We start from the raw sequence: 23398 nt of genomic DNA, 5'->3' as shown, positions 1-23398 counted from the left end.
CAGAAGAAACATTTACCAATACAGGATGTGAAGTAACAGATGTTGTGGCACAGATGTCTGAAGAAAGACAAACTAACCCACAACCCTGAGGAATTAAGGTTCTTTGATATGACTGAAACTGAGTCACTGAATGCTTCTCCCTGGGGTCATGTAAGGGTTAAGAAAATCACAGGAACTGGTCTTTTCCTTTTCTTTTCTAACTCAAAGCAAAACTTCTACATTTTCCTTGTTTAGAGTCTGTTTCAAGCTTTAAAGCCTCATGTAGTTTATGAGTGTTTCTGGCTCATTAAGACATATGGTAGGAGCTGTAGTAAAGTGTCATGTGTTCATGCCTGCTGACGTGGATTTGCTCCTGTAACCCAGCAGCCTTTCTCCATTAGAGACAGCAGATAATAATGGAGCTTACTCTAACATATATATCTCTTGATATCCCATAATTTCCTTTACTTTTACTGCTGCAGAATTTACCCAAAAAGGAAAGAAATGTTAAAATATCCAGGATTGTGCTGTGTTTTTGTGTTGAGTAATGTCAAGGTTACCATGAAAAGTAAACTTTTGAATGCAAATTTACAATGTAAAAACTTAATCAGCTGTTCTGCACACTTGGCTGCTTTGTAGCATAGATGTGTCAACACAAGCAGAACGATTATCAGGCCAAGGTTAATCCCACAGCCCACTCCTCTGTGTTGCAACCATATGAAATGATCCTGCATTTCCAATTCTAATCAAGTATCCACAGGGGGACCTAATATATCTGTCGCATGATCTACATGTGTTAATATCAGCCAGGAATAGACCTACGAACAGCCAGAGACCAGAATATCAGAATGTGTCAGATTGCTTGGCTATCATGACTTACAGTAGACAAACTATGAATAGCTGTACAGCCTTACTAGGTTTCACTCCTCGGTGAGCCAAATGTCAAAAAGTGGTGTAATTTAATTAGAAATATAGCTGAGGATTGTCTCGACAGGCTGTACTCTAAAGCTTCTAACATTTAACTGCAGGAAGTTTGAGTTTACAATTTTTTGCCATTTCAAAACTGGTTTTACTGGGTTACCTCCAGGCAACAAAAGAGGTGTTAGGAAAGTAAAGAGATAAAAGAAGAGGGTTAAGGTGCAGTCAGCGATTCCTATCCAATACATGGTATGTTAAATTATACAAAGTTTCCGTCTGTATTCGTTAAAAAAAAACAGGTGTTCATCCCCAGCTCTGGCTCTGCAAGTAGGAAATAAACACACACAATACTATTCCAGCCAGGACAGGGGGAAGCCCATAGACGTATTGAGGGAGGAAGGAAACAAGCTGGATGGAGTAATGACAGGAGGGGTGTATTTGTTTGGGTGTTGAGTTCCAATTTCAACAATCTTTCTCCAGAGTTGGTGACTCGATCTTTAAGGGCTGCGTACCTTCAGTTTCCAATTTGTGAGGACTTCTGGCTAAAACTAATGCAGTCCCATACGACAGCCCTGCACTATCCTACCTTTAGGAAAGGTATTATGGTTATAACCTCACCAGCCACTTTATTAGCTAGCAAGGTGTACCCAATAAAGTGGGGGTGTGGTCTTCTGCTGCCCATCTGCTTCAAGGTTGGACGTGTTGTGTTAAGAGATGGTCTTCTGCAGACCTTGGTTGTAACGAGTGGTTATTTGAGTTACTGTTGAACCAGTCTGTCCATTCTCTTCTGACCTCTGGCATCATCAAGGCATTTTGAAAGCCCAGAGAACTGCCGCTCACTGGATATTTTCTCTTTTTCGGACCGTTCTCTGTAAACCCTATAGATGGTTGTTAGATCAGCAGTTTGTGAAATACTCAGATCAACAACCATGCCATGTTCAAAGTCACTTAAATCTGCATTAGTGAGCAGTTGAACAGGTGTACCTAATGAAGTGACCGTTGAGTTAGATAAGAGGATTCATACCAAATGCAGGAGGTGGCTCTCTTAGCTTAGCATAAAGACTGAAAATATGGTGGAACAACATGCCTGCTTCTTCAAAGTTGAGAAAATCCACCTACCATCTCTAAAAATCTTTAGCTGTAGTAACAGTAAGTCAGAGCAGAGATAAACACATACTTTCATGCTCTCTGGCTTTGTAACAATGGCACATCTTAGCAACCAAGGCCTTCTTACTGAGTCTTTCAGGCGCTAACTCATAACTTATCTTCTCCTTTTAAAAATAGGTGTGCAAAACAAAACAAAAAAACATCACAGTGGGTATCAAGAAGACGCTTCTGTACTGTGGAAGGCCAGAGAATGTGATTCACTTTATTCATATTTCTTGATAACAACAAAGCAGCCTGTTGTGTGCCGTAAACCAAGGCTTTAGTTCAAACCAATTCGGTCATGAAAACCTAATGAACGGCGACACTTTACTGCACACAGTCATGCACAGATTCTGGTCTCATACTGTCGTTGTCATATGCGTGAGGAAACAATTAAATGACACACTGTCACTGTGAGTGAATAAGTGAAGTGAAAGAAACTGCCGTGATCCTGATTACTAAGGACCGCAGAGGAATGTGACAAGACAAGAATAATCTTTGCAGCTTTGCTCGGAGTCACCACACCCATAATCTGCTCATGTGGTTGAAAAAAAAATCAGCTTTCTGAACGAACCTTCAAAACGAACCTCTTAACCTTTGCCAGGTCCATGTGAAGCATGTTTGAGGTTTCTCTGACAGTAACCAGACCTCAGGTTTACTCTGGTTTCTTAAGGTCATTTCACACGTGAGGATGGAACTTATCTCTGAAGCATAGCCTACCTACTTCTGAGACAACTGGGTTATTTTATTTTCAATAAGAAGATAATACACGACATTGGCCAGGCAGGTGGAGACTTTCACAGTAAGAGTCAGATAAGAAGCACTTTAAGGCGTATTCACTTCAGACATTTTAACATAGCAGGTAAAGCACAGGTGTATGCAGATATTAAAGTATTAATGAATACTTAAAAGGTGAGCACAAAATTAATTTAACAAACAGTACCATTCAAAAGTTTGGACACGCCTTCTCATTAAAGGGCTTTTTTTTTATTTTATGAATTGCTATATTGAAGAATCTAAAATATGCATCATGTTCTGGTTTGCTTAAAACTTTCTTTTATTACATAATTCCATGTGTCCCATCAGAGGTAATATAAGTCTTCAGGAGCAGTGGTGGGATGTAACTAAGTACATCTACTCAAGTACTGTATTTAACTACAATTTCAAGGTCCTTGTACTTTACTTGATTATTTCTATTTAATTTAACTTTAAACTTCTAATTCACTACATTTAAGGAAATTATTGTACATTTTACTCCACTACATTTAGCTGACAGCTTTAGTTACTTTTCAGGTCGAGATTTAACATGAAAAACATGACCAATTTAAAGTTATTACACTCTAGTTTTTTTTTTTTTTTTTCAAATTAAACCTCATAACAGTATATTAAGGAGTTAAAATGAGCACTCAAAATATATTTAGACCATATATAAAACAATCTGATTGGGTCCATTCTGCATAACGAGTACTTTTACTTTTGATACTTTAAGTTTGATGCTGATACTTTTGAACTTTTGCTTCAGTTTTGAATTCAGGACTTTTACTTGTAGTGGAGTAATTTCACAGTGTGGTATTAGTACTTTTGCTTAAGTAAGGGATCTAAATACTTCTTCCACCACTGTTCAGTATTAACCTACAATGTTAAAAATAATAAAATAAATAAACCATTGAATGAGGTGTGTCCAAACCTTTGACTGGTACTGTAATTTATACAAGATATTTTTTCTGCTGAGATACTCATATCTGTAGCTATCATAAAGTCATAATAAAGCAGCCTTTTGTTTTATTTTTCTCCTGCCTACAGCTGGGTCGCTCTTCTTATCTGCCTCTTCTCAGGAGGGCAAGGCCTCACTACTGTGGAATCCATCAGGGAGGAGTGTGTGTGTGTGTGTGTGTGTGTGTGTGTGCGCGCTTCAGGGGTTTTTACTGTCAAGACTAAATTTACACAGCTGCTTGACACTGCTGACTCTAAAATACACACGTGTAGGAGTATCACTTTCAGGGATACTACACTGACTTACAGTATTTTAAATCCCACGAGGCATAACTGGAATTATAACTGGAATATAACTGGAATTATAACCAAAACTCATCTGAAAAAATGTCACTATTAAGACAGAAACTATGTTAACTTGTGCACCAGTTTAATCGGGCTGTCCCCAATCAAATGCTTTAATGTCAAAAATATTTCTCCAAATGCGACCACATACACACATCTGAGGCTTCAAGCTTCAGAGCAGACATCTGCTGCTTTACCCCTGTGTTATATTTACTTCCACCCCCCCCCCCCCCCCTCTCTCTCTCTGACACCCACCTGTGAGACTGGTGAGTGTCGTCTGGTTTCACAATTACAAGGACCTTCCCATAAAGCATTTGTCCAGGTGTTTCTCACTTTCTGTCTTGTCTCTCATTTCTCTCATTTCCAGATTTAGAAAAAAGCTGCATGTTTGGCTGCAGGCAGTGACATGAGACTTCAGCATTTTGCAGCTGAGAAAGAAGTGGACCGGTTTGAACCAGTTTGCAAGGTGAAGTGAGTGTAAACTGTACACACACTAACACAAACTTTATCAGTAACAGGGTCTCTGCAGGTTTCAACAAGTCAAATTGAAGACTTTTTAAGACCATAATGAATACAATTTAAGACCCATTTCACATCCATACTGGCAAAAAGTACAGAAGAAATAAAGGAAAATCAGAGGCCCGGAATTACTTGCAAAGTATATGAATTAATTCATATAACTTCCTTAAAAAAATGGAAACATTTAAATGGGAGACTGAAGTTTATGCATTTGTTTTAAATAAAAATAATGCTAATACATTTTTAAGACCTTTCAAAATCGCATTTAAGACATTTTATGGAACGTTAAAATAATTTTAGACATTTTAAGGCCTTGTGGAATTCAAATTATGGGATTTTAGACATTTTAAGACTTTTTAAGACCCTGTGGTTACCCTGAGTATTGTTTGTGAAGAGTAAAGATGCAGCTTTCACGAAAAAAAAGCATTAATTAGTCAGAATGTGTTGATATTGCTGTAGAATTTACAGATATTCTGCAACTAAAAGCTTTGATTTTCCTGCAAAATGCAATCCTCTCGGGACCAATAAACCATCTTCACTTCACTGTAGTTACTAAACTTAAACAGGACCTGTACGACTCAAGCAAGGAACATGCAAATATTAGTACGCTACTACAGTGGAACCAGTACAGCAAGATTTCATGTTCCCATTCTTTAAAACTGATAATTTCTCTGGTGGTATTAATGTAAACTATCTTTTATCATAAATTAACTATGTAGGAACAGCAATTTCCAAACATGCATGATAAATTTCAGGAGTTACATTAAACTTTTGGCTTATAAATTATATTTTTTATTTTACAGGGTTCGTACAGGTTTTTGAGTGAAATTTGTTGATATTGGTGGGCTTTGCTCTGCTGCAGAATATAAAGATATTCTGCAACTAAATGCTTTGATTCTCTGCTAAATACTTAACGTTCACACCCTTTACTGGAACCAATAAGCCAGCTTTATTTCACTGTGTGATTATACTGACACACCAAACAGGAACTGTATGACTCAAGCATGGAACATGTAAATACGAGTACACTACAACCAGTACAGCAACATTTCTCTTAACTGTCTCCATGACACATTTCATGTTTCCATTCTTAAAACACATTACTTCTCATCATGTAACTGAGATAATTAAGTGACTTCCAGTAACAAACACCTGAGAATATACATTGAATTGTACCTATAGTATTAATATGAACAACCTTAACTATGCATAAATGATTAATTGCAGCAATATTTATTTTAACTTTTGGATCACAAAATGATTTTAATTTTATTTTATAGGGCTCTGATTTGCATAGTAAAATTCTACCATTTGTTGGTTACCTAAACAAAGTTTCCAGTCTCTCAAAGCCTTAATCATCACATCTAAGACAAACGTTTAAAGTTTAAACGTTAAACGTTTAATTTCAAATATTAAAGGATTTTTGGTTTACATGATTGTTCAGATGAAATGTCAAATCCAAGCATATTCATAACCATGAGAACACAAGTTAAAATAAATCATATTCCAAGCTTTCAAGATATTTTCATGGACTGTCAAAAAAACATTTAATTCTGAAAAATATATTAATCACTTCCATGTATGCCTTTATGGCACAATATAAATTAAATGTATTGTTAGTTTATTGAGCAAAACCCCCATACTTAGGGTCCAGATTCTATAATTTAAGTTGTTTTTTTAATACCAACTTTAAGTCAGTAAAGCACACCACACAAGTCACTTGAGCACTGATAGATATTTATTAGAAAAAGAAGAGCAAAGCATTTTTACATGCCAAACAGCCGTGCTGAGACTGAGCTACTCAAGACATGATCAAGTTTCATCCAGCATTAAATAACAGAAGCTACTATCGGCAAGCAAAGGAGGAGAAAACTATATACATGAAGAAAAAAAAACGAAAAACATGTTGACAGTGTAACATCGAGATTTCATAAATAGGTTGAGGCCCCTTTCTGGACTTGAAGCTGTTAAGAGGAAGGTGGAAATGGGGTACAAAGGAGTGGGTAACAGGTAGAAGTTTTTTCTCACTTTACTGACACAGATTTCTTTTATTGAAGCGGAGCGGTTGACGGATACTCGGAGTGTGAGGGAATATCTTTTTTTAAGGTCTACAACACTACTGGGAGCTATGGTGATTTGGATTTTGCATGCCTAATCTACAAATACAAATATACAGCCTGCCTGTTTGTACAAGTACTGCTTGTAAGACAGGAAGTACATTATGGGGATCTAACAGGGGACTGAGAGACAAGCATGTACAGATGCTTCACCTGACTACCTCCCAGCCCCCTGCTCTGCTCTACACTATCATCAACTTTCAGAGCCTTTTCATTTCTCATCCAGCCAGTCTCCCTTTGCTGCTGCTCAAGTTTCATACATCCACCCTCACATGCCATTTTTCTTTAATCTCTGGAAGCATTCTTGTAATACTAAGTGGTACTTTGTAATGGCATGTGAGTAATGGAGCAGAAACAACGCCGCCACTACTCTAACACAGCAGAATGTGCCTCTCATATTCTGTTAACTATGCCACTGTGGTGGCCTTGACACGGCGCTTACGAACTTCCTCCATCAGGTCCTTGAGATACTGAATCTCTCGGCTGATGGACTCTGCCTTTTCAGCCAACTCGTTGTTCCTCTTCTCAAGCTCTTCGCACTCTACGGAGAGCAGGTCCTTCTCGACCCTCTTCTTCTGTCTGTAGCGAGTGGCTGCCGTCTTGTTCTGCTCCATCTTCTTCAGTTTCTTCTCCACCACCTTGGGAGCACCAGACACTGATTTGATCCTGGAGGACTTGGCCGAGGGGGAGGGTGTGTCAGAGGGTTCTGATTTGGAGTAGGGTTTGGTCCTGGAGGAACCAGCTGTTGGAGAGAGGGTGGAGGGAGGAGATGGGAGGCGAGGAGGTGAGCTGGCAACGGACTCGATGCCAGAGTCGCTGTCGCAGTCGCTTGATGGAGGAGAGGTTTTGATGGCCTGGTCAGGGAGAGATATGAGGGAGGGCTCATCTTTGTTGGTGAGCAACACCACAAAGTGGCCAGAAGCAGAAAGAGAGAGCACAATGGGGCTGGTGGTCTGAATGCTTCCACTGGGATCTGGAATGATGGTGGCTGTGAGGGATGTGGCTGCTTTCACTGCATCCAGGACATCCACTTCACTCCCCAGCTCCAATGTGTAGGCTGGAGAGGGAGCCGGGGAGAGAGGCTCAGACTTCATAACAACCTCCTGATCAGGAGCCACCTCTGTCTTCTTGGCCTCGTCTGCCCCAGGGAGAGGGAGCTCCAGAGGAAGAGAAGGGATGCTGGGTAGCGACAGACCCAGCTCCAGGTTGTCATGTGGGACGGGGATGGCTGTGTCGAAGGACTCTAGGTCCAGATCTACATGGGAGTCAAGGGAAGCCAGGAGATCCTCGGGGGAGCTGGGAGACCCATCGGATGAGCAGGAGCCAATGAGGGAATCCAGGTCAAATTCACTCAGGTCGATTTTCTCTGACATCCAGTCCATGCCCTCAAAGGCATCATCTGCTGATAAAGATGATACATTTATTAAAATTTGATAAAAAAAAAAAAAAAAAAAAGAGAAGAAAATAGAAACAAATTACACAAACAAATATTTGTGCATTTTTAAAGGTCCTATTTGATAGGATTTTTAGTGAAAACAAAAGTTAATCTGTTTGCGTATTGAATCTCTTGATAATTTAATTAAAGATGACATCAAGACTCCCGCCCTGTATTATTTGTAACACGTGTGCTCGTATTTCCAGGACATGAGGAACCTTACACTTTTAAACAGCTGCCAAGAGCCACAACAGGCATCATACCAATGATTGAGGTTACAACAAATGGATCACGTCATTGTGATATATCACATTTACCAAAACCAGTCATAGCCAGTCTCAACTACACACTTCAGAGCCACACCTACCTGCTGCTAACCAATGATTGTTTGTTGTTGCCCAACACACCTACTAATTACTCAGCCATGCCTTTCATTTTGGTGTGTGTCCAGCTTGGCTGTAGGTGTGGCATAGTGTGGCACTGCCTTTGAAAAAAGGACAATATCCCGAGGTCTCAACCTAATTTTAACATCTAGGACATGCTGCCCCCAGAGCAACCTTAAGTGCTTTACAGACAAACTAGCATCTATAAAATATTTATTGCCAGCCTGAAAGCAGTTAGCATTTTCAACTGTCCAATCACCCTAAAATGCTTAATAAATGAACCTTTCTTTCCAAAACAGAACTTCTTGATGGCGCATGTTCCTAACTTAGCCTGTAATTTGACTTCCTAGCTCCCCTTTAGTTAGTTAATCATCTACATTCCTCTACTCTGAATGTGTTATCTTACTTAATTGTGCTTCCAGTCTTTTTCCTTTAAGATCTGATTATTAATAAGATAGGATAAATGGAAACTTTAAGTCACTCTCACCGTTGCCATTGTCTGCTCCCACATGGGCGTCGAGCAGGTCACTGGCACCCAGCCAGGGGAGGGACAGGGAGTCCACTCCAGCCTTGGTTTCCAGGAACGAGGAGTAATGGTTGGGGGGTGGAGAGGGAGGTGGGGAGGCAGAAGAGAGTGGGGAAGACGACAGGGTCTGGTAAGGAGACGGGGAGGATGCGTAGGAGGAGAAAGAGAGGGGAGGCGAAGCTGGTGCCTTCCCCTCTAGAGAGGAGGAGGGAGAAAGAGCTTCTTCTTCATCTTGGTCCAGAAGGGGCCCCATGGGGTCAGCCATCAGAAACGAGGGCTCTGTGAACAAGGCAATCGTCATTAAGTATCAAAGTCTTACAGAATACTTCTACTATAAAAACTATAAAAAAAAAAAAAAATAGTGTGTTTTAACTCAACTAAGATGGTCAACTATAGTCATCTGATGATCTTAAAATCAGACCCATTAAATAAATTATGTGATCTATCCTTGTTGCCAAAAGATAAAATCAAAATATAAACATTTTCATTAATGTTAAACTTTGGAATTTGCCATACTTTCCAGCGTGTAATCAAAACTGACAGTGCTATATTCATTTATGTCTGCAGTGGTGCTTAGGGAACATTTGTCATCACAACACTAACCGAAGTACAGGGCCTCCACGTCCTCCAAGGCCAGCTGGGAGAGTGTCATGACTGCTGCTGGTCAGTGTTAGTCGTGAAAGGGTGAATAAAAACAAGGGCGAGTCCGATGACGTTAACAAGTCGAGGGGTTCGGTACTGCTGTCGACAACAGCAAAGCTGTATGTGGTTGCCGAGAGAGACCTGGGTAAAGGAGACACAGAGATGCATGTTATGGGAAGAAAATGAGGAATATATGAAGACTGACTTTTTTATTTAATGGGTCAAATATAGGTAGAGAGATTTGGGGAGCTGAAAACATCAAATATAAACGTGTATGCATTTGGCCATAGAAAATGGTAAATTTAAATGTTAAGGTAATCATATCACAATATCGTGCCACGTGGCTCACATTACTTTGAAGCAGGCCAACCTTATCTGTACATCTGAAACACCCCCCATTGTGTCTGAACTTCCTGAAACACCTTTCCTGACTTTAATAACCTTCATGTGAACAATGCAAACATGCAGCTTTAATAGTCAACGTGTGCTTCTGTCGTTAAGGCTGTTAACGTCTCTTACATGGGGGGAGGGGAGGCTAATTTTGGCTAATCCGTTTCACTGAAGTGACAAAGCGGCGTTGAAGAGAAACACCCCGCCCTCCACCGGGGGATAACATTTCCTAATTTGGGCATGCTTTAGACGGTAGCCCCGCCCCCTTAGTGCGTCACCACGGAGATGTAGGAGGGCAACCGCCATTTTCACAACAGAGCCATCTGTGAAGGCTGGGAGAAAAGGACACTGCGCGCCATTTTGGACACGCCACGTTGTCAGTCTGTATATACACAAACATGACCAATAAAAAAAAATATACTCTTAAGCCTTATTGTGGCTGTGAAATACAAAATAGCTTTACACAATGGGCTTAAATAAGTACCGCTACATCCTTCGCCAAAGCACCACAAAAACGGTAGAATCCAAGCTGTCCCATCAGCCGATACATCAACTGACAGTCTGTAACTTGATACTGACACCAACTCCAAACCAGGAAATATACATACTTTTTAACATGTTAACACTAGTCTTTATTGTAACTTCATTGTTCGAGTTCGCTGAATCGTACTCTACAGGTCTGTTAACTTTAACCACACCGTTCAGTTGACATTTAGAGGCGGCTGAAACCGGCACTCATAAAGCTGAAAATGTATATCAAAAATAAATTACTTACGCCATTTTGCCAGAAATAGCCAGTGCACTTAGCCGTTGCACTGCCGAGTTGTTGCCGCTGCAAGATTAGCCGCTGCACGCCTTTAGACTGCCATTTTAGCGCGGGAGAGCTTTCACCGGGAGTTTATATTTATTGTTTGTGACTGAGGGGCGAAGAACGGGCGGAGAGAGGCACACTGCTATATAAAGAGCCTAAACACCGCCCAATGTATTCATCCGCGGTGTCACTCCGCGGGGGCGTTTGAGTTTGAGCCTAACTAGCAGCGTGAGTAAGAAGAGTTACCGAAAAACTACAATTTAAGCTAAAGCGAATTCCAGATAGTCACTGAGAGAATAATTGGTAGTTTTAAACCCAGTGCCCCGCTGATATTACTTCGCTAGAATCCGATTTGTCATTAGCTAAAATGGATAACGTGGACACAGCTGACAAAATAGATCCATATGGAGCTTTAAACCACAGACGCCACTGCCCCCTACGTCACATATAGGTCAAATGCAAAATGTAAACATTGAGAAAGGAAACGGTTTTGTGACTCATATTCAGTGTCTCTGACTGATCGGGAGACAAACACCAAACAACATTTGCTTTTTAATTTAGACCAGTATTTACTTCTTTTTTTTTTATCGGTGCCTATTTATTTTAGATTTAGTCCGGTTTTACTTTTAATGCCACATTAAACAATGTATGAATTATGATCTGAATCGCATCTATAAGCTATTTTACAACAAAGGATTTTTTTGGTTGACCATCAAGTGACGAGGAGAAAGGAAATAAATGTTCATATCTATGTATACTTTTGTCTTTCACTTATATTCCCTTATTTCATTAATTCACTTTTATTTATAGGCTATAGTCCAGAATCACAAATTTGCCTCGAAGGGCTCCACAGTCTGTAAACCCCTGTATTTGTAGGCTGTCCCTGCACTCTAACTTTATATTGTATTGTTGATATGTGTATGCATTAGCAACATGCAGTCTCTTGAGAATTCATTACAGCCGGTAGTTAAACTTGATAAACCCAGCTATGGTCAACAGCATAGACTGTCACTGCACTGCCCCCTGGTGGTTAGCTGTAAAACCATTCATTTATTCTCCTCTGTCTTTCATAAATTTCAGGACATTGTACAATAGAAGATATTGTAAACAGAATGTTGAGGCTAGTCGCTTAGAGTTGTGTACACACTAATCTTAAGTGACAAATAATACCAAATATTTAAAGCAGGGTAAACAAGTTTGCAAGTGTATTTCTTATACAAAGGCAATTCAAAGTCCTGATGCATTTAAAATTCAACAGAAAATTCTGCATAAACCACAAAAACACAAAAAGAATAAAAAAGTATCTTATAAGAAATTTCTGCATGTAGATTTATTTGTTACACCCTGAATGAAAATAACAAAGTCAACATATAATTCTTGATATTGACAACGTAATACAGTGAATTTCCCACTCTATAGTGAAGTCTTTATGGAAATAAATTCAGGTACAAACTGAATTATCCAGACGAGAACTTTGACTGAAGGAGGCCACCAGAACAATATAAAAATGAATCTGTACATCAGTTGGTTATAGGCTTAACAATTTTGTGTCTGAATCTTTTTGTGACAAATCTATTGTAAGTTAGATTTTCAATTTGTTAGTTTTGGAGTGAAACCCTTGGCAGGAACAACTCTATATATCTCATGTCCCTTGTATGCAACAGAATGGGTCTGCAGTCATAGATTCCACTTATAACATTTCTCTTCAAAGTTCTGTTGCGAGACATGAAGTGGAGCCAAGTTCTGGTCTGTAACTCTACTTTGATCCACAAAACGTAGCTCTCTGGCTTTCCACTGTAGCTGCAATGTCTTTGTGTTTCGGTGAACTTTACTTCTTCTTCTCCACAGTCCTGCCAAAGTATTCCTTCTGGAACTGCTGGAACTCCTCCTCTGTGAACAAAGACTCCTCCTCCTTGGCCTTCTTGGCGACCGGCTCCGGGCGATTCCTCGACTGTCTCCCGGAATTATGGCTCTGGATCTAAGTGAGACAAAGAACAAGTCATCACCATATGACAAACTCACTTGCAGCCAGTAGAGAGAAGCATAATCAAATATAAACTAAATCCTAATGATTAAGTAAAACAAATATGAATCACAAATTAATTATTATGTTTCTGTAGTCTAAGACTTTTGATCAACTGACACATTTTTACGTTAGTAAACTTACAAAAAAGATTTCTGTTAGAGATCCTTAACTCTTGTACTCCACAATTTGATATAAAAATGTCACTTGTTGCAGATGAACAAAAAGTAAAGGAAAAGGTTACAAACACTGATGATGAGTGATCTCTGCCTTTCTTACCTTTAAAGTGTCAGAATCTGTCGCTTTGTGACTTTCCAAAAAGTACTTGAGGTTGGCGCTCATGTGGCTTTTCGGCTGCTTCTTCCTGAACTCCTCTACAATCGACACCAAAGAAGAAGATGATGTGTATAACAGGTGTTGTAACACAAAATGAAAACCAGAGGGCTCCTAGGACTGCAATTACATTAAGTACAATCACAATTACAAAACAGTTGGGACTCTGTGAATAATTATAACTTGCTAATTTTCAGAGTAAGGGATCAAGAGAGGACTTGTCTCGGTATCAGGTAGCTTGTCTTGTCCATGTGAGACTCCAGGAGACAACAAACAAATATGATAACTTTTGGTTTGCATGAGTGATGGTGTAGGTGAAACAACATATTTTGAAAATCAAGGATTTTTTAAAAAGAAATATATAAAAATTCAAGCATTTGTAAAAGTGAATATTAACCATTTCCCAAACATTGAAATGCTTTTTCCAACCCTGAAATGACAATCAGTCATTTGTTTTTTTCATAAAGCCTTTGTTTCCATATCCAATGCAAAAAACACCCTACACACAACTTACATTGGTCTATTCCAGTGATTTTGTTCAATATCTACATATACGTTGACACTAACTTCACAAAGTGCAACTGAAACATTGCTAAAACAACACAGTTATTTCTATTTTATGATATATTTCCCTCTGAACAGTGATGCTGTGCGAGACTAAGAGAAGACTGACCCACTGCAGACTTGATCCTCTTGTCTTTGACTGTAGCTTTGCTCTTGCCCGGACCCAGGCGACCCTGCAGCCGTTTAACCTGCTTGGTGACGCCCTGTCGCTTTGTGCTGACTAGCTCCATCACCTTGGCCGAGCTGGGTGTCTGCTGCTGCTGCTTCTTCTTCTTCTTCATTTTACTGACATCTGGGATATAGAGAAAGTTAGATCACCAAGTTATACAGTTCATAAGATAATACATTTTTTACATATCGTCACACTGTTAAAATAATCACCTAAGTCATTTTTTGTCAAAATTGTTTTTTTTGCCTAAATCCTCTCCTCATGACGCGGCCACCTATGGTAAATTGCCTACATCCTCAGTTGATCAGAACATGTGATTTTACCCCTTTAAGATAATGGCCTATGTCAAGTGTGTGACTTAAGCGGATTTATTATGCCTAAGTCAAAATAAAATGTGACTTAGGCAATCTTCTGAACATGCCTTTGTGACTTAAGCAGGATATGGTAACACTCTATTTTGAAGGTGTCTACATAAGAGTGACATAAGCGTGACATAAGCATGACATGGGATGTGTGATGAACATTAATGACACTTTGAAGTAACATTAATGCTCATGATACTTGTCATGTCATGTTTCTGACAGGCTTGTGTGACTCTTATTTAGACACCTTCAAAATAAAGTGTAACCATATCTTGCTGAAATCACAAAGGCATGTTCAAAAAATTGCCTAAGTCATTTATTTATCTGAAGTTACATAATTTACACACTGTGTTATTACTATGCCAATAGCCATCATTTGTTACATCCTTTTTGAGTGAAATGATCAATAAATGTCATATGTTACACTTTTGGTGAAGTTTTTTGTGTTTCCTCCAAAACTTGAAAAAATTAAATAGGCGATTATTTTAACAGGGTGACGATGTGTGCATTTTAACAGATTGGCCAATGCACGACTGTTACAACCAAATTCTAACAATAAAACAACACTCAAAATCACCACGCTGACATGATTCTGGGTCCAATGCTAGCTAATGCTAACCAATTTTTACCGAACAAGCTAAAAGCTTAAACTGACCTTTAATATCATCGTTCAATAACTCCAGTCCTCTCCTGATCAACGATGCCGACATCCTGATTCAATAATATGACGTTCTATAGAAATGAATACAAGCTAAATTGATAGATAATTTCCTCTTATTCTTCACGGCAACATGTGAATCTATCAACATCCGGTAAGCTACTCCTGTGTGTCACTTGAAAGCATCCGGCTGGAAAAATGTCGAAGATACGTAAAGTTCCTCCTCCGCAGCTTCTATACCACGCCTACTACTACTACCACCACCACTACTACTACTACTACTACTACTACTAATAATAATACTAATAATAATAATACTAATAATAATAATAACAGCAACAATATAATAATATTAATAATAATAATAATATTTTAACAAAACAGCAAATTGGTTGGTTTCAATTTGATCACATCTTCATCATTATCATTATCATTATTATTATTGTTGTTATTATTATCATTATTATTATTAGCCTATTAGAAAATAAAAAGTATAGGATTGTGACCTGAGTGAAATATATCAACAGTTGTGGGATAGGCTACTTAGAACAATTGCAGGATCGTTACAAAATAATAAATAGATTTTAACTGTCATTCCCCTTGGTGGCCTTTAAAAAAAAATAAACAGACTCACGAAATCACAACAAAGGTTAATCCAATCTGTTGCAATAAGTCACAAATGGATGCACAGAAAGCTCATTGAGAGCATGAATGGTTGTTAACCATTGTGGACAATATTTGACTAAAGGCTACTTCAGATATCAGTATAGGCTACAATAGGCTCAATAACACATGCGGTGATGCATTAACCTGTAGGCCTTTTTAATGTATTTTATTTTATTATATCAATGATTCCAAATACCTGCTTCCATGCAACATGTGCTCGTAACTAAGTAATCATATTAGTGTAACGCGTCACCGCTTCCATTCACTTCCAGCTGTTGCACTGTGAACTGGGGGCGTACTCCCTCTCTCTCTATCATTAATGCCAGTGCTCTCTCTACCACTTTCAACCTTTAGCACAAGAGTAAAACGATCAAGCTGCAGTACAGTAAACTTTGTAACCTGTCTACCTCTCCAGCATTAACCATGGCGCTTCAAGCGAAAACTCTGGTCACCTCTAAATGGCTGGCCGATGCTTTAAAGGTTCAGGGGAAAATGCGCATCTTGGACACTTCTTGGTTTTTGCCCAAATTGCGGCGAAACGCCAAGAGCGAGTTCAAGAAGAAGCACATCCCGGGCGCAGCTTTCTTTGACATAGATCAGTGTTGTGATAAAACTTCTCCTCTGGACCACATGCTCCCGTCTGAGAGGAACTTTGCAGATTACGTCGGAAATTTGGGGATCGAGCACGACACGCACGTCGTGTTGTACGACGCCAGCCAGTTCGGCGCGTTCTCTGCGCCCCGTGTGTGGTGGATGTTCCGGGTGTTCGGGCACAGCGCGGTCTCGTTGCTCAACGGGGGGCTCAGGAACTGGGAGCTGGAGGGTCTACCAGTGAGTGACCAGTACGTCAAACCATCACCGTCCGAGTTCAAGGCTTCCCTGAACCGCTCCTGGATCAAGACCTACGAGGACATCCTGGATAACCTGGACACCAAAAGGTTCCAGGTGGTGGACGCCAGGCCTGCAGGCAGGTTCAGAGGACTGGAACCTGAACCCAGAGACAGTGAGTGATGACTCTCTTCTGTTTACTTCTCTTGCAAGTTGGAGTTAAGCATGAAACAGCAATGCTGTTGCCAATGGTCAGTTTTATCAGACACCAAACTGAGTTGTACTTATGTATGTTTTAGGGGGAATAATATTGCAGAAAGCAATAAAAACTAATCCTTAGACCATAATCAGATAATAAAAAACAACTAATAGGTCTATAAAACATATCTTTGCTGTCTGCTGTCAGTTACCATTTTCTTTTGTGCACCCTTCTCCAAACATGTCAAATGTATTTTTCAATACATCATAATCATTTTTTTATATATTACGTTGCTAATTTTCTTAGAAAACAGGGTCCTCAGCCTACTACAACATCCTAACTAAAATGATGTATTTTCTCCAGTCTTTGACACTTTGAAGCTGCCCCAAGAAAGAATAATCTATAGCTTTATTGATTGCAGTAATCAATTTCGTGTTTAAGCCTCACTGATCAGATACTGTTCATTCATTGATCAGATCAGGAGAAGTAACATAAGAGCAGACACGCTCATTACACAACAAGAATAGTAAGGAAAATTGGTCAGACTGAAGCAAGTTGTGAATCAAGTGGTCTGTTGAGCAGACATCAGCTGAAATCTTCTGAAATGTGTTTTATTTTGAATTAAAGTAAACCAGTGGACTGTGACACTGTTGATAGTGATTCACAACCTGGAAAACAATTCAACAAAGCATCATGATAAATGAGGATATTTCATATTGAGGCAAATGTTTGCAAAATGTATTAATCTATATACAAATATCAACATTCGGTGCAATGAACTTATGTACTAATGTCTTTTGATGTTTAAGCACACATCATTTGTTGTTCATGTCAGCATCTCATGGTATATAAGACAGGACAAACTGTTTGTTCGGCAGAGAACAACCGTGCTGTGGCCTTCGATCCACACTGCACGTGGTAAAGGTCTGTATGTCCTCAGAGAAATAGCAGTTCTCTACTGTAAGTGATTAATGACTGGTACTTACTAAATACAAATTAGTCAGCACAATAATTGCATCAGTAATAAATTGATGTGTGCTACACTTGTCATCTACTGTCCTACAGTGTAGTTCATGCTCTTTAAGCATGGTCATGCTCAGTTCTGCCTCTGAAATATCCGATCACTTGGCACAAAATAGACCCTATAATAATCATTAGTATCTGCTTCAAACACATCTTCATTTTAAGAGTGACTGTCACACTTTCCAACATCAAAGAGAGGCTCTACCAACATGTTACTGTGAAAGCTAAAATAAACACACTTCTTCCAACTGTCGTCAGTATTAATTTTTGTGACATGCTATCTACATTCAATGCAATCAGTGATGTAAGGAATAATAAATTACATAACAAACACTGTGAAAAACAAACAAACTCATATGTAAGTATTGTACCCTCATAAAAATAAAAACATGCCTGTCACAGTCTGTGGCAGTTTGGGTTCAGCGTGCCACAGACATCTAGTGGAAAGACGTAATTGTCCACTGAGTCCACAACTTCCTTGTACATAGGCTTTTTGCAGAGTTTGCTCTGGACAAACACACAGGCAGAGCTGAGCCTCAACACAACACAAACATAAGGAGAGCGAGCAATAAGGACATGCTCGCATAACCATGCATCTCATCTACAGTCACTGCCCCATATGCTCACACATTGCAAAAGGACAGTAGCAGGTAGACTGAACGGTGGGTGGAGGACTTAGATATTGTCCACCCTTAGATATGCCGATCCTTTGAGATAGCAGTCTGTATACAGCGATAAGACGCCCAGAGTACGTGTCTTATCTTATTTCATACACTTTTCACTGCACAGACAGCTATATCTGCATACACAACAATGCACAGATGTGCTGTTGAAGTGCCCATCCACAGGTGAAACTCCACAGGTGAAAGCAGTTTCAGCATTGAACTTTGACCTCAGGAAAACTGACTGTTACCACTGAAAAAACATGTCTAAGCAGTATATAGTTTAAGGAAGTGTGAGAGGAACTATTCCCCTTTTTTCGAAATTAGTGAGTTTTTGCTGCTTTAATTCCCTATATTTATAACTTTGGAGTTCAATTTTTATTATAGCTGTGATAATACTGACAATAAGGTCTGGGTATATAATCTAATAATCTTTTGGATGTAAAATATATTTGTATGGCTATATTTTATTTAGATAAGTTTTTATACATGTGGAAGTTTGTATTCTTTGTTAAATGCTAAAAGGGCTTTTGTGAAAAAAAAAACATGTTCATACTTTTACTTTTAGTTTTCAGTTACGTATTGAAAAACTATTATGTTGATATTGCTTGGTATTAAAACTGAGGAACAAGATGGTGATCATATTGAAAATTACCTTTCCTTACTCACTATATGTACAGTATAGTTTCCAACACTCCAAGATTAATAATAGTGATGTGTTCAGAGGTTACAGACTTGATATTTTCAGCAGTTGACACATTTATCTGCTAATATGTTCTCTATCCCTCCCAACTGGTTAAATAATGCTGAGTAGTTGATAGTGGGGTGCAGCTGGAATGATGTAACTTGTGCCCTCTGACTTTGTACTCTGACTGATGCATGCAGCGCTCACAGCTGCAAGTTTTGTTTATGTTGTAAGTTTGCTGTTGGATAGGAATTTCAAGTAAGATAATAATCTGTCTTTTTTAAGGGGCACTGCAAGAAAGAAACTGGTTTCTCTTGTTTTGTTTTTTTGGACATTACATTCATCAACATACTATAATAAGGGGAGGTACATGATGGTGTAGTGGTCAGTACTGTTCACAGCGGGGTTTTTTTTTTTACAGTTTTGGGCAAACTACACACACTTATTCAACATACTATACTATGGTGTTTTGTTTTGTTTTTCAAATTTTTAACCTACCATAAAATGGTGTTTTTTAAATACATTTTTTTATTTTCAGTCGGAGTTAAGCAGGTGCAGCAACAATCTGCACCCAACAACAATCCATGTTGATGATGATAGTAGCATTAGTCATCAGATAAAATCTAGCGTGACCACGGCAACAGTACCAACCCAAGCATGATCCAGCCATGGTGATGATGGTCGTCGTAGTGGGTGTCTTGCAAGGCTGCAGCAGCAGGCGTGGCCACAGTCTGTGATGGTGATAATAGTAGTGGTGTCTAACAGGATCATGGCAGCAGGTGAGGCCATAGCCCACACCCACCACGGGCCAGTGATGTAGTTGGTGTTGAGCAGGACAACAGCAAGAGGAGCAGTCATCATCTGGGGCCAGCCAAGATCCATGGCAGTGACGACAGCAGGAGTGTGTGCCAAGGAGGACCACAGCCCAGCACCCCATGATTTATCCAAACCTGTGAAACAAGAAAGCAGAGGATTGCACCAGGACTCAACCACTGGAGACTTTAAGGGATTTATTGGAGCAGCCTGGAGTTGCAATAACCTAACCTGAAGTTGTAAAAACATTAAATTGTTTTCTGGGACAGGATATGTCTGATTTTTGCAATGTTACCTAACTTTGTTTTATATGGGAGCCAATTAAGACATGCATGAAGTATGGCCAGAATCCTGCAGGTTGCAGGGCTATTTCACTGAACTAGATTTTTCTGCACTAGAAGTTTCTGTTAGTTGCCTGAAAAATCCTGAACATAAATCTTACTCTCATACTCTCTCTTTGTGATTGACAGACACAGAGCCAGGCCATATCCCCGGTTCCATCAACGTGCCCTTCCACTCCTTCCTGTCCACCTCGGGTCACTTCCTGCCCAAGGAGCAACTCCAGGGTTTGTTCGCCCGGGCGGGTGTGGACCTCAGCCTCCCTATATGTGTCTTGTGTGGCTCGACTGTTACTGCATGTAACGTGGCGCTGGCGGCCCATGAATGCGGGCACCCTGATGTGTCGGTGTACGACGGTGGTTGGTCGGAGTGGTACACCCGCGCCGTGCCTGAGAACGTCATATCTGAAGGACGGGGGAAACATTTGTGATTGGTTCTGGATAACAGAAGCAGGGGTTGATGGGTTGGGACTGGATCAGACTGGTACTGGAAGACAAGAGAAGAAGGACAATTTTCTTTGATTGTTTCTATGTGTTAAGGTTTAAAGGAATAGTTTGACACTTTGGAAATACTTTAAGTGTTTGAGTCAATATCAACATAAGGTGCCTTTGAGACTTCCCCATTTCCAAAATAAAAGTTCAGATTTTCCATTTAATTTCATATTTATTGTATTAAATAGAGGTTATGCTGTTAGAAATGCATGTTGGTCAAGCTCCCACACTTTTTCCCATGCAAACAGCAAAATATGTCCACCCTGTCATGACAGGGTGGACATACTTTGCATTTAATTTAACATGGATGGAACTTCAGTTAGTAACATGACTCAGTTAGCAAGTTGACTGTTTACTGTTTACAGTTACCCCATAATGACAGGGTGGACTGCAATTTCAGTGACACATGAAACATGTTTGAAATGATTATGAAAATAAAATATATATGATCAAAATGACTCATTTTATCAAATAACTTGTTGTGAACAATATAACCATGTAATTTTTTTTCTGAATTAGTATCATTTAACCACTAATTACACACACTGTAGTAGGCGCAGCAGTGTGTGGGACATGCCAAAATCACGTACATCCAATGAAAAAAAAAAGAAAAAAAAAAAGAGTATAAAATGAAGAAAACACATTTTAGGAGATTTTCATTGTACTGATATGTGTGTAAATGTTTGGCCATTTATATATTATTGCATGATGACTGGGCAATTCTGATGAGGACACCACAGGCACTTTATAGTGATATTGACCGTTTATTTGCTGTCTTGGTGAGAGTTACATGAGATGATTTATGAAGCTACAGCCAGCCGATGGTTAGTTTCGTTTAGCAAAGACAGGAAACAGGAAAAAGCTTGCCATGTTCTACTACACTCAGCACTTCAGCAGTTTTAAAAATGTACATGTAATATCTTGTTTGTTTATGTGCACAAAAATATGGATGTCACTTTGTATTTAAAGTACAGATAAGAAGTGTGGTATCATTTTTCTCATTTAATTCGAGATAGATAATAAGCAAATTTCCCAAAATATGAAACTATTCCTTTAACTCAAAAAACAAAACAATGGGTAATCAAAACATATATTTTTGCAACAAATGGGGAATTTTGTCATGCCAAACACATTAATAGATGCCTTGACTAAAGAGCCAGCAATATAACACTACACTTGACTTTTTAAACTGTTTTGGAACTGGAAAAGATTTGTTTACACCTGTAATACTCATGTTGGAATAAAATAAAGCTGCACAATCTCATGTGCTTCGATCTTCATTTCAATTAAATGTATGTGAGTGTTATGTGAGTGTGTGTGTTTTGAAACTGCACTTTAAGTTTGACCATTGGACTTCAGAATGCTGATTAGACTGACACAAACATGCTAAAAATTACTTTATTATAGACTGTTGATACATATTAGTTGTATATTTTGTCTATAAATGACAACACCAAAAAACACCATATTATCGGATGTCCAAAAATGCCTAAAATGCTAAAAAATACTTTATTATAGTCTGTTGATACATATTAGAGTATAGTTGTCACACCGCGGTTGGTTTTTTTGTCTTGTGAATTTACGGTTTTATTTTGAAAAGTAACTTCTGGTTTTATTTTGAAAAGTAACTTCCCTCTCGTTTCAGGTCACTTGCCCTTCCTCCTGTGTCATGGTCTGGTGTCTTCCCTGATTCCTGATTGTTTCTACCTGTGTTCCCCTCCCCGTGTGTATATAGTCTTTGTCTTCCCCTGTCCTTGTTGCCAGAGTATTTCGTCGTCCTGTCGTATGCGTCCAGCTTTGTTCACAGTCCTGTATTGAGTCAAGTTAAGTGTGTCAAGTTTTATTTTCAGAATTGCTTTTCCTCTGAAACAGAGTGATTTTTTGTTCATAGTTTTCTGGTTAGCTTCTTTTTATTTTCTGGTCAGAGTAACTTTTGTAGTGTTGTTTTCCTCCTTTTGGAGCGTTTTTTGTTTAATTTTGTAACAGATAAGAATAGATAATTTCATAGCCTGTGTGCTTTTCCTCTTCGGAGTGATTTTTTTTCAAAATTTTCATAAAGTATTTCCTGTTAAGATCAGAGTAGTTATTTTTCTCCTCCTTCGGGAGCGTTTTTGGTTCTGTTTGTTTTGTGTTCTTGGTGTGTCTTTGGACCTTCTAGATTTTCATAGCTTGTTGATTTATCCTGTCTGAGAAATCTATTCAGTAAAATAAAGCCTGTCATTACTGCTGCCTATCTGCATCTGAGTCCTCCTTTTTGCCCAAGCCTGACAATAGTTTATCCCTAAATTACAGAAAAACACCATATTTTTGTCAAAAATTGTCAAATTTTAAAATGGCTGAAAATTACTTATTATAGTCTGTTACAAATTAGAGCATAGTTTGTCCAGAAATGACAGAAAAACACCATATTATGGGATGTCCAAAAGTTGGACAAAAAAAAGCTGTAATTCTCCTGTTGGAATAAAATAAAGCTGAACAATCTCATGTACTTTGACGTTGTGTGAGTATGTGTGTTTTGAAACTGCACTTTAAGTTTGACCGTTGGACTTCAAAAGGCTGATTAGACTCTCTCTCACACACACAGATCAACATTGAGACCAACACGTACCTAAAACACAGCCATACCCTGTTTTACAAACTACTCTCATTTGATGCCTCA

The 23398-nt window shown here is 39.0% G+C and overlaps 3 protein-coding genes across 4 annotated transcripts; 1 reads left to right on the top strand and 2 right to left on the bottom strand.

Moving 5' to 3' along the window:
• Positions 1-6336: 6336 nt before the first annotated feature.
• atf4a (activating transcription factor 4a) lies at positions 6337-11048 on the bottom strand. 2 transcript variants are annotated; one of them, XM_059332868.1, is made up of 4 exons: positions 10889-11048; positions 9685-9864; positions 9043-9360; positions 6337-8139 (listed from the first exon to the last, which is right to left on the bottom strand). In XM_059332868.1, exons 2-4 carry the CDS (start codon positions 9731-9733, stop codon positions 7145-7147), a joined length of 1362 nt encoding a protein of 453 aa, XP_059188851.1. In that variant the 5' UTR covers positions 9734-9864; positions 10889-11048; the 3' UTR covers positions 6337-7144. The 2 variants fall into 2 exon arrangements, with proteins under 2 accessions (XP_059188851.1, XP_059188859.1); XM_059332876.1 differs by having other exon boundaries at positions 6337-8136.
• A 924-nt stretch (positions 11049-11972) lies between these two features.
• rps19bp1 (ribosomal protein S19 binding protein 1) lies at positions 11973-15218 on the bottom strand. Its single transcript, XM_059328797.1, has 4 exons — positions 15031-15218; positions 13954-14136; positions 13227-13321; positions 11973-12902 (listed from the first exon to the last, which is right to left on the bottom strand). Exons 1-4 carry the CDS (start codon positions 15083-15085, stop codon positions 12753-12755), a joined length of 483 nt encoding a protein of 160 aa, XP_059184780.1. The 5' UTR covers positions 15086-15218; the 3' UTR covers positions 11973-12752.
• Positions 15219-16034: 816 nt separating this feature from the next.
• LOC131971406 (3-mercaptopyruvate sulfurtransferase-like) lies at positions 16035-23122 on the top strand. Its single transcript, XM_059332842.1, has 2 exons — positions 16035-16702; positions 20380-23122. The coding sequence occupies exons 1-2, from the start codon at positions 16123-16125 to the stop codon at positions 20676-20678; spliced, it is 879 nt and encodes a 292-aa protein (XP_059188825.1). The 5' UTR covers positions 16035-16122; the 3' UTR covers positions 20679-23122.
• The last annotated feature ends 276 nt before the right edge of the window (positions 23123-23398 follow it).

This window comes from Centropristis striata, chromosome 1 (assembly GCF_030273125.1).
Source record: "Centropristis striata isolate RG_2023a ecotype Rhode Island chromosome 1, C.striata_1.0, whole genome shotgun sequence".
In the NCBI taxonomy this organism is placed as follows: domain Eukaryota; kingdom Metazoa; phylum Chordata; class Actinopteri; order Perciformes; family Serranidae; genus Centropristis; species Centropristis striata.
This window is presented reverse-complemented; position numbering and strand designations above follow the sequence as displayed.

What these genes read in the sequence shown, in the direction of transcription:
- atf4a (XM_059332868.1), bottom strand. Translation starts at nt 9,733, where the DNA reads ATGACACTCTCCCAGCTGGCCTTGGAGGACGTGGAGGCCCTGTACTTC. An exon ending in CGTGGAGGCCCTGTACTTCG is followed by an intron (nt 9,361 to 9,684) that starts GTTAGTGTTGTG and finishes CCTTGTTCACAG; the next exon opens with AGCCCTCGTTTCTGATGGCT. An exon ending in GGGAGCAGACAATGGCAACG is followed by an intron (nt 8,140 to 9,042) that starts GTGAGAGTGACT and finishes CATCTTTATCAG; the next exon opens with CAGATGATGCCTTTGAGGGC.
- rps19bp1 (XM_059328797.1), bottom strand. Translation starts at nt 15,085, where the DNA reads ATGTCGGCATCGTTGATCAGGAGAGGACTGGAGTTATTGAACGATGAT. An exon ending in ATTGAACGATGATATTAAAG is followed by an intron (nt 14,137 to 15,030) that starts GTCAGTTTAAGC and finishes TCTATATCCCAG; the next exon opens with ATGTCAGTAAAATGAAGAAG. An exon ending in GAGGATCAAGTCTGCAGTGG is followed by an intron (nt 13,322 to 13,953) that starts GTCAGTCTTCTC and finishes TGTCGATTGTAG; the next exon opens with AGGAGTTCAGGAAGAAGCAG.
- LOC131971406 (XM_059332842.1), top strand. Translation starts at nt 16,123, where the DNA reads ATGGCGCTTCAAGCGAAAACTCTGGTCACCTCTAAATGGCTGGCCGAT. An exon ending in GGAACCTGAACCCAGAGACA is followed by an intron (nt 16,703 to 20,379) that starts GTGAGTGATGAC and finishes TGTGATTGACAG; the next exon opens with ACACAGAGCCAGGCCATATC.